Here is an 11,074-nt window from a genome sequence, read left to right as displayed (position 1 = left end):
GGGACACACACACACCAGTCCAACCACTTACAGGAACACAGTCTCCTGAATATTCTGCTTGAGTGACACAGTACAGGGGGTAGTAAATGTCTCCAGTTAAGGTGTAGCCTGAAGAGATGACTGTGTGTGTGTGTGTGTGTGTGTGTGTGTGTGTGCGTGTGTGTGTTCTCTGTGCTGCAGGTTCGAGGCTGCCAAGCTGGTGATGCAGTGGCTGTGTAACCATGAGGACCAGAACATGCAGAGGATGGCTGTAGCCATCATCTCTATACTGGCAGCCAAGGTGTGTGTTGGTGTGTGTCGGTGTGTGTCGGGGTGTGTCTGTGTGTGTGTGTGTGTGTGATAATAAGGAGATCTTTCTTGGTCACGTGGCCGGAAATTATATATTGATGACTCAGAGAGAAGGTTGAATCGTAATCATTGTATTAGGCAGATCTGGGTTGCATTCCCATGTACAGATGTTTCCAAGACAGCATGCTCTGTTAAGTCCAAGCTTCAAGCATGGCTACGACATGGCTGGTGCCGAGCCTGGCTGTGGCATAGAGATGCCAAGCCTAGTACTGATGTTTGTTACAGCTTATATACAGTTCTCAGAGAGGAAAATAGCTTTACCTCGTAACTTACAATAGTGACATTAGTTCCCATACATGGCTCTATCCTGTGTTCATGCTGCTCTGCTTTGCTGCTGACCACTGGGCTAAGGCTCCTATGTCCTTTAGAGTTAAACTGGTCTCACTGTTACTTGATATGGTATGTGCCTGCTCCTAAATATGTTGTTGACTACTGAGAGTGGGCACACCTAAAATATGTTTAAGGTTAAACAATGAGTATTGCAATATTTGATAGGCACACAACATTTGGCATAGTCACACAAAAACGCATCATATCAGCTCACTCTTTTTTTTCCCCATGATGTAAGATTAATTTGACTGGTAAATTATTTCTATTGAAAAACATGTGGTGTTCTTAATAAAGTCAATGAATGGCCACATCAGAAATACATTAGGCATTGGTTCCATCATACAAAGTACATTATATGTCAATATAACAATGTCTGGAAGTAGATCTTCAATCAAAGGAACGGCCTTGTGTTTCTGGTAACAAGGAGTGCTATTTGATTCTTTGATGGTCATCAGTCTTGCACGTGTTCTTGCCTCTGTTCACAGCGTTAATAGGTTTTATTAACTTAAGACAATTTTAGCATTATCATTACACTACACCCCTCCTTTTCTTGACTCAAGTCTATAAAATCTTAGGCTCTCCATCAATGGATTGTGGAATTAACCTGCTCAGAAACAGTTGGAAACAAAAATACAGATGTTAAGCATAAGTCTGTTAGTTGGGTTATCTGGACTGTTGTTCCCGTCCCTTAGAATTCCTAGAAGAAAGTTTGTAAGTTCGTGCTGTTGAATTCAGCTGTTTACTGCTGATGACACTGTTAGTTGCGTGCGTCAGTACAATTGAACAATTACGACTACATAAAAGTATGTGTAAGTCTCTCTTGTCATCATCATGTCTCTGTCTTAAATCATAAGAATTAACATTTCCATTGTTTGTCACATTGAAATGTCATTAGTTTGTCTCATTTCTCTTGTTTCATCCGGCAATAGCTTCCTTCAGCATCTGCAACATTCTCTCCCCACTTCTGCAATGGTTAATATAGACCAGATCTGCTCGGTCTCTGAGTCCTTCGCTCAATGTCTCTTGATTTCCTTGATTCTGTCAGGAAATAGAATCGACAGGCATTGTCAGAATACATTCCAGGTCTTTCTTGCTGAATTGTGTTTTCTCCATCAGAAATGTCCTCCTTTGATGTTTCACAGTCTTAGAGTCTTAATGCGTATTTCTCTGTTCACTAAATCAATCAAAATGTTATATGTCTGCTGAATCAACACAGATTTGCATGATAATTTCAATATGAGACAAATTTGTCTATTTGTTGTATGTTGTAGCTCGATGTGTGTGTGTGTGTGTGTGTGTGTGTGTGTGTGTGTGTGTGTTTGGTTACAGGAGCAGTCTCCGTTCTATTAATAGCCTAGGGTCAGAGTTTTAACACTCTCGCCCTGTTGTGAAGCTTGGTTCAGAAATATGGTTGTTATTTATTTCATTCTTAATGATAACATTCTGCGTGCCATACATGTATGCTTCCCATGATGTTAATAGACATGCGGTTTTAGTAATCAATTATGTTGATTGAAACTTCTCTTAGAGTCTTTTAAATATTATGGCCAAATCTTTTCAAACTTAGTTTTCCTCAAAGTGCTGTGCTTTCAATCACGTATTTAAGGTCTTGTCCCTAACTTAATACACAATAGACTTCTGCTTTGTTCCTTACAAAGTTCAGAATCTCAATAAATCCTAACTCTCAGTGTTTTGACCAGTCACACCGTCTTTGACTATACAGCGCCTTCTATTCAAACTATTTTAATTTAGTACTTTCCAATATCAATACATCTCCTTTTTGAAAAAAATTAAGATTCGTTCTAGAACAGCAATTCAGGTTAAGCAAATAATTACATTGTGCCTTACCTGTTTCGCTGAATCTAGCATCCTGTTCGTTAGAAGCCATTTGATATAATGTTCGTGACGCCATTTGATAATAAGGAGATCTTTCTTGGTCACGTGGCCGGAAATTATATATTGATGACTCAGAGAGAAGGTTGAATCGTAATCATTGTATTAGGCAGATCTGGGTTGCATTCCCATGTACAGATGTTTCCAAGACAGCATGCTCTGTTAAGTCCAAGCTTCAAGCATGGCTACGACATGGCTGGTGCCGAGCCTGGCTGTGGCATAGAGATGCCAAGCCTAGTACTGATGTTTGTTACAGCTTATATACAGTTCTCAGAGAGGAAAATAGCTTTACCTCGTAACTTACAATAGTGACATTAGTTCCCATACATGGCTCTATCCTGTGTTCATGCTGCTCTGCTTTGCTGCTGACCACTGGGCTAAGGCTCCTATGTCCTTTAGAGTTAAACTGGTCTCACTGTTACTTGATATGGTATGTGCCTGCTCCTAAATATGTTGTTGACTACTGAGAGTGGGCACACCTAAAATATGTTTAAGGTTAAACAATGAGTATTGCAATATTTGATAGGCACACAACATTTGGCATAGTCACACAAAAACGCATCATATCAGTGTGTGTGTGTGTGTTGCCGTGTGTCGGTGTGTGTGTGTGTGTGTTGGTGTGTGTTGGTGTGTGTTGGTGTGTGTCCGTGTGTGTCTGTGTGTCTGTGTGTCCGTGTGTGTCCGTGTGTGTTGGGGGGGAAAGTACTCCCTACTTCCTGTGAGCGCAAACTTCGTGTCCAGTAACAGAGTAGCTTGCTAATAAGAGAATGTGTTTAGAAAGTGTGTGTGTGTGTGTGTGGGGAGGGGGGGTTCATACTAAATAGTGTATATTTATTTCAGATACTGTAGTGGAAGATATGATCCTCATTTCCAGCGAAGTAGCCGCCATCTCGTTGTGACATTTACATTTTTGATTGATTCACTCACTTTGATTGGTCCAAAGAACTACTATGTCTTACTACATTTGGCCAATCAGAGCAAGGGAGAGGAGGAGTCTACGGGGGAGTAGGGGGGGACAACGGCACAGCACAGTACATGAGTATGGTATCAGGTAGACCAGGACGAGGACTGGTATCGGTATCAGTGCATCCCTAGTGTGTGTTTAGTTTAACCTTTTCTAATAGGTGTGTGTGTGTGTGTGTGTGTTCTCAGTTGTCTACAGAGCAGACAGCTCAGCTGGGAGCAGAGCTGTTCATAGTGAAGGTAGGACTCTGTTCTCCACCCTGTCTGAACCTCAGTGGCGTGGATGAGTCTGCAGATTTTCTCCACTTTTGAGATTTAAAGCTCGTAGCCCCGTACAGTTTACATTAGCACAACCCTAACTGGTGTGTGTGTGTGTGTGTGTGTGTCTCCAGCAACTGCTCCACATCGTGCGCCAGAAGGCCAGCCAGGGCGTGGTGGACGCCACTCTGAAGTTCACCCTCAGCGCCCTCTGGAACCTCACAGACGAGTCCCCCACCACCTGCAGACACTTCATAGAGAACGAGGGCCTGGACCTGTTCATCACTGTCCTGGAGGTGAGACACACACACACACACACACACACACACACACACACACACACACACCCGGGTGAATACATACTGTTTGTGAATTTATAAACACAATCTGAACAAATGTCCTCTCTCTCTCTCCCTCCCTCCCTCCCTCCCTCTCACTCTCTCTCCATCTCTCTCTCCCTCTGTCTCCCTCTCTCCCTCCCTCTGTCTCCCTCTCTCCCTCTCTCTCCTTCCATCTCTCCCTCTCTCTCCTTCCATCTCTCCCTCTCCTTCCATCTCTCTCTCTCTCTCCTTCCATCTCTCTCTCTCCTTCCATCTCTCTCTCTCCTTCCATCTCTCCCTCTCTCCTTCCATCTCTCTCTCTCTCTCCTTCCATCTCTCTCTCTCTCTCCTTCCATCTCTCTCTCTCCTTCCATCTCTCTCTCTCCTTCCATCTCTCTCTCTCTCCTTCCATCTCTCTCTCTCTCCTTCCATCTCTCTCTCTCTCTCCTTCCATCTCTCTCTCTCTCCTTCCATCTCCCTCTCTCTCTCTCTCTCCTTCCATCACTCCCTCTCTCCTTCCATCTCTCTCTCTCCTTCCATCTCTTCCTCTCTCTCCTTCCATCTCCCTCTCTCTCCTTCCATCTCCCTCTCTCTCTCTCCCTCTGTCTCCTTCTCTCCGTCTCCCTCTCTCCCTCTCCATCTCTCCCTCTCTCTTCTTCCATCTCTCCCTCTCTCTCCTTCCATCTCTCTCTCCTTTCATCTCTCTCTCTCTCTCTCTCCTTCCATCTCTCTCTCTCTCCTTTCATCTCTCTCTCTCTCCTTCCCTCTCTCCCTCCATCTCTCTCTCTCTCCTTTCATCTCTCTCTCTCTCTCTCTCTCTCTCTCTCTCTCTCTCTCTCTCTCTCTCTCTCTCTCTCTCTCTCTCTCTCTCTCTCTCTCTCTCTCTCTCTCTCTCCAGTCCTTCCCAACAGAGTCGTCCATTCAGCAGAAGGTTCTAGGGCTGCTGGTGAGTGTGGTCATCCATACACTTCTTATAAAGAACGGAACGCAGTCCGCTTCACAATAAAGAAAGCAAGAAAGAAAAATACTACTAATATTAAAACACTAAATACTAAAATACCCAAAGCACACCAGTTATTTGACGTGACCTGCCCTGATGCGACTGCCACGTTTTAGATCAGATCAGATGAACGTTCAACCTTTCCGTCGCTGCACAGAGTACAACAGAAACTGTATTTGTTGCTCTAGGCACAGGGGTCAGCCATAGTCAGCGTCCCTTGCTCAAGGGCACGACGGCAGCGGTAGGCACCTTAGATATGACGCACCTAACCTAACCTAGCCTAACCTAACCTAACCCACACCTAACCTAACCTAACCTAACCTAACCTAACCTAACCTAACCTAACCTAACCTAACCTAACCTAACCTAGCCTAACCTAGCCTAACCTAGCCCGCCCCTCTGTAGAACAACATAGCGGAGGTGGAGGAGCTGCACGTGGAGCTGATGGTGCAGGGCTTCCTGGACCACATCCGGCTGCTGCTGCACAGCGGGGAGGTGGAGGTCAGCTACTTTGCGGCGGGGATCCTGGCCCACCTGACCTCCCGGGGGGAGGCGGCCTGGACACTCAGCATGGACCTGAGGGCTGACCTGCTGCTACAACTGGTACGGGGGGGGGGCGGGTGTGGGGGTGTGTGTGTGGTCTGGGAGAGAGTGTGTGTTTGTGTGTGTGTGTGTGTGTGTGTTTGTGTGTGTGTGTGTGTGTGTGTTGCCAGAATGTGTGTGTGTGTGTGTGTGTGTGTGTGTCTCATGACCTGTGTGTCTCTCTTCTCTCTCCAGCACTCTGTCATCCTGAAGTGGCCCACCCCAGAGTGTGAGATGGTGGCCTACAGGTGAGACCCCCCCCCCCTCCCCAGACCTCACACACCTAACCTAACCTAGCCTAACACACACCTAACCTAACCTAGCCTAACATGTTGCTTTGGTTTATCTGGTTGAAGTATTATTGTGTTGTCCACATCTCAAATGGACCCCTAACTCTTACTCAAAATGCATGTTTCTTCTTCCTCCTCCTCCTCCTCCTCCTCCTCCCCCCCCCCCCCCCCCTCTGCCCCCCGACTCCTCCTCCTCCCCCCCCCCCCCTGCCCTCCTGTGCTGCAGGTCTTTTAACCCCTTCTTCCCCCTGCTGGAGTGCTTCCACACCCCGGGGGTGCAGCTGTGGGCTGCCTGGGCCATGCAACACGTCTGCAGCAAGAACGGTGAGACACCTGGCCGTGTGTGTGTGTGTGTGTGTCTCAATGTCTGTGTGTGTGTGTGTGTGTGTGTGTGTGTGTCTCAATGGCTGTGTGTGTGTGTGTGTGTGTGTGTGTGTGTGTCTCTCAATGGCTGTGTGTAACACGGTGTGTGTGTGTGTGTGTGTGTGTGTGTGTGTGTGTCTGTCTCTACCATTTTTTGATCCCGATACCGATACCGATACCTGACCGTGCAGTACTTGCCGATACCGAGTACCGATCCGATACCACGGCGTTTGAAAAAACAAAACAAAAAAACATGTTTTTTGAGCCGCATACTCACCTCGATGTAAAATTATTGCTAACACTTAGTCTGGCACTGCTCAAAACCTTTGTAAAACTCGTAGGGCCAGTTCCACAGACAAGGCTTAAGCCTAGTCCTGGACTAAATCACACTTTCAATGTAAAATCTCTATTGAACATGCTTTTTAGTCTAGGATTAGGCTTAATCCTTGTCTGTGAAACCAGCCCGTAAAGTTTTTGTAAAACTTAAGTAAAAAAATAAATAAAAAAATAATAATTGTAAAGTACTCGCCGATACCGATACCAGCATTTTTGTGCGTATCGGTGGCCATGCCGATACTAGTATCGGTATCGGAACAACACTATGTGTGTCTCAATGGCTGTGTGTAACACGGTGTGTGTGTGTGTGTGTGTGTCTGTGTGTCTCCCCCCAGCCCCCCGGTACTGCAGCATGCTGCTGGAGGAGGGGGGTCTGCAGCAGCTGGAGGGGGTCCAGACACACCCCCAGACCCACGGGGACGTGAGGCGCCTCACCCAGGGCATCCTGGACAGCCTGCAGAAGCACCAGGCCCGCACGGGCCAGACCCCCTCCCCCCACCCTGCCCCCCGGTGCCCCCCGCCGCCACACACACACAAAGGTACCACCCCCCTACCTTGCCCCCCGCCGCCATACACACACAAAGGTAACACCCCCCCACCCTGCACTTTTGACCTTTTCACCACTGGAGTCTCTATACATCATCACAACCGCTGCACTTTCCACCTTGAATATATATTTATATTTATATATATGAACATTTTAGTGTCTTTATGTCTTCCTTCTTCTAGCATTATGACTGCCATTGGCCCCAGGCCCAAGCATATATTCCTTTGTCCTGCTGTGACAGGTGGATAGATGATTCACTTACTTAACAACAAATGTATTTGTTGTAAGTCTCTTTGGATAAAGGTGTCTGCTAAATGCCAAAAATGTAAATGTAATATAATGCTATACAGGAGTTTTGCTGACAAACACTATATCCATCTTCTAAAGTGACTGCTGTCAAGACATAAAGGGAATTGAGTGAGTTTATGACAGATCTGAAAGGACAAGTAGCTACGTTGTGTTATTTGCTTCCATAATAATCATATTCTTTCTTGTTTATTTTTATATATATATATATATTTTAGAAGTGACATGACCAAAACGTTATTTGGAATAAAAGTCTAAAACTGGATGTTTGTGTTGTTAAACCTCATCTGGACAGGCAGAGGGCACATGTCAGGGCCCAAGAGCATTCTCTCACTGTTTCTGTTCTCTCTCTCTCTCTCTCTCTCTCTCTCTCTCTCTCTCTCTCTCTCTCTCTCTCTCTCAGGGATTAAAGTTCTCCAGCTCAGTAAATCATTCAAACTTAATGTTTACTTATAGGCTATGTGACTGCACCACACATGTGAACAGTAACAAAGCAAATGCAGTTTAATTTTATGAAAAACATTGACAACAAAATCGGCGCAAAAAAAAAAAGAAAGCTGAATCCGCTTAGCCTATATGCTCCTGAAACGACAGAGCAAACACGCTACATTACTAGGGATAATAATTACAATGAGCCATTCATTAACAATAGAAAAAATAATATTAGGCTATTAAATCTCACTTAATGAGAAAACTGGCATCTCCCATCGGTCACTATTTGTTGGCTATCTGGTGATATGGACGTCTTTGAGTGTCTAGAAAAGCGCTATGTCTAATGTATTATTATTATTTATTATTATTATGGACGTCACTTTAATCCGGCAGTTCTCAAGGTTTTTATGCACCAATCGATTCCTCTAGCGCGTCTTTATCGCATTCATCGGTTTTGCATTGATGAAACCAGGTAGGATGAACGTATAGTTCGCTGTCCATTCCTCTTTAAATGCCCTGTTTTCACCGTCAACTTTCCTCTTTAGACCTTTGGAGAGTGACATGATGTTTCTCTTGCTAGCTAGCAGGTTAAATGTTTAGCTAACTTCACCAGACACGCAAACAACCAATCCAATAATAATGTGACCTTGTCTGGGAGGAGGGGGGAATAATTATCACAATAAAAGTATGTTAAATAATTATTAGAATAAGTTAGGCTGCGCTACATCGTCAGTCCACACATTTATTATTCAAAACTATGGAAAAGGGTGAAACTACGTTTCAACGTTGTTGAGAATCACAACACAAACTCGCTAGTCAAGCCAAAATACTGCAGCGAAATGGATTGGACTGCTACCTAGTTAACTAGAACACTACTTTACATTGTTACCTAGTTAACTAGAACACTACTTTACATTGTTAGCAGGCTCACAAAACAAGCCGTGTTAGTTGACTAGCGATGTGTCATTGATTTTCTACAATGCGGAAATGTGTTCACATTTTTCGAAAGAAAAGTCAAAGCATTAGAATGAAGAACGGAAAATCGCACGCGCGCTTTGCGCACGGAAAGCCACCGGCCCCGATTTGGCCAGAATTTTTTTTTCCATCAGGAGATATTTTTTTTGCTTTAATCTCTGCTCTCTCTTTCTCTCTCTCTGCTCTCTCTGCTCACTCTCTCCCTCTCCCCTCTCTCTCTCTCTCTCTCTCTCTCTCTCTCTCTCCCCTATCTCTCTCTCTCTTTCTCCCCTCTCTCTCTCTCTTTCTCCCCTCTCTCTCTTTCTCTCTCTCTCTCTCTCTCTCTTTCTCCCTCTCTCTTTCTCCCTCTCTCTTTCTCCTCTCTCTCTCTCTCTCTCTCTCTCTCTCTCTCTCTCTCTCTCTTCTCCCCTCTCTCTCTCTCTTTCTCTCTCTCTCTCATTCTCTCTCTTCAGATGCTGATACTCCCTGATCCGGATCGGGCCCTCATCCCACCAGCTCAGTCACTCCTGTCAGCTGTGTGTGTGTGTGTATGTGTGTATGCCTGTGTGTATGTCTGTGTGTGTGTTTGCTAGGTTGGGGGTGAGAGAAGAGTGAAAAGATGGTTGCGGGGGGGGAGAAACAGTGTTGGGGTGAAATAGACCCCTCTACTAGTGCTACCAACCCCACCCCCCCTCCTCTCCTCTCACACACACTCCTCTCCCCCCCCCCCCCCACACACACACACCTGGATGAAGATGGCTCTACAGAGATTGTGGAGGAGAGGATAGAAACATTGCGTTACTTTGCACACACAATTCATTGTTATTTATCTTCTTGTGTTTAGTTCCAAAGCAAAACTAAGGACTGTGCGTGCTTACAGTACTATTGTGACCGCACGGTCATCGATTATAAGCTAAATAAATTGTGCCAGCTGTGGCGCTGGAGGTAGAGCCGGCGTCTAACGATTGCAAGGTCGGCATATCGGCGGTTCGAACCCCGGCTGGCCACCTGTCGAGCTGTCCTTGCTCCCAATGAGCGGGCCGGCGCCTTGCATGGTAGCTTGCCGCCGTTGGTGTGTGAATGGGTGAATGAGAGGCTGTTGTAAAGCGCTTTGGAATAAGGTGCTATATAAGTCTAATAAGGTAAAATAAATAAGGTGAAAAGGACTATGAAATCTGAGTTGTGGGTCAACGGAACACCTCCATTCTCACTTGAGAATCGCTCCTTGTTTTTGTTTTTCTGCAAACCTGCCATTGACCTCCATTCATCATTCATGATTTCGCCGAGACCGTTTGAGTTGTGCACGTGCAAAACCCTGACGTTCAGTTCTGCCCAGCGGAGGGGAGGGGCCTCTCAGCTGCGGACGTGTGTGATTGGCTGGCTAGCTCTTGTACTGTTGCCGCATGTCTGCCATGTCATGGTCTGTATGCTTCTCCTGTTCTTCTGCTGTTCATGGTTATAGGAACGCCTGTTTGATGTTAGCAGTGGTGTTCAAACCCAGGCCAACCAGATCTGCACTACTGCTGGTATTACTGCTGGTGTTACTGCTGGTATAAAGACATGTCTTGGATTCTCTAGGCAGCACATTTAGTGTAGGGCTCCCCCTATTGACTAGTCTTTTGAGTCGGGAAACTCTCATAGGGCTTTCAATTCCCGTTTTGGAACCTCAGAACCTTGGTGCTGTCTGGAGAACCAGCCCGTGTTTATACCAGTTTAAGCGGAACCGTCAAGATGGCGGCTACTTCACTGGAAATAAGGATAATATCTTCCACTACCGTATCTGAAATAAACACTATTTTGTATAAAAAATTAAAAAAATGACACTTTCTAAACACATTCTCTTACTAGTCAGCTACTCTGATACTAGTGGCTTATGAAGTTCGACAAAATGTAAACAAACACACGCAAACTTCAGGGCTATTTCTATTCTATTACGAGCAGCTGGCTAGTAAGAGAATATGTTTTAGAAAGTGTCTTTATTTTTTATTTTTATACAAAATAGTGTTTATTTCAGATACTGTAGTGGAAGATATCCTCATTTTCAGTGACGTAGTCGCCATCTTGTTGTGACATTTTGGTGTAGAATGTGTCATATGACACACCCAATGACGACGTCACGGTTCTACTTTTTGGTTCCCGCTTGGAGGCCTGG

General features: G+C 45.3%; 1 protein-coding gene across 1 annotated transcript in view; it reads left to right on the top strand.

Moving 5' to 3' along the window:
* The window catches only part of zyg11 (zyg-11 family member, cell cycle regulator), a 16,120-nt gene extending 5,599 nt beyond the window's left edge, over positions 1-10,521 (top strand). Inside the window, exons 10-18 of the mRNA XM_080535633.1 lie at positions 181-280; positions 3,724-3,774; positions 3,927-4,088; positions 5,011-5,058; positions 5,518-5,715; positions 5,890-5,942; positions 6,211-6,308; positions 7,019-7,222; positions 9,396-10,521. Coding sequence (XP_080391759.1) covers positions 181-280; positions 3,724-3,774; positions 3,927-4,088; positions 5,011-5,058; positions 5,518-5,715; positions 5,890-5,942; positions 6,211-6,308; positions 7,019-7,222; positions 9,396-9,412 — 931 coding nt within the window. The 3' untranslated portion in view covers positions 9,413-10,521. The remainder of the gene's footprint in view (positions 1-180; positions 281-3,723; positions 3,775-3,926; positions 4,089-5,010; positions 5,059-5,517; positions 5,716-5,889; positions 5,943-6,210; positions 6,309-7,018; positions 7,223-9,395) is intronic.
* The last annotated feature ends 553 nt before the right edge of the window (positions 10,522-11,074 follow it).

This window comes from Nansenia antarctica (assembly GCF_963989245.1).
Source record: "Nansenia antarctica genome assembly, chromosome: 7".
Lineage (NCBI taxonomy): Eukaryota > Metazoa > Chordata > Actinopteri > Argentiniformes > Microstomatidae > Nansenia > Nansenia antarctica.
This window is presented reverse-complemented; position numbering and strand designations above follow the sequence as displayed.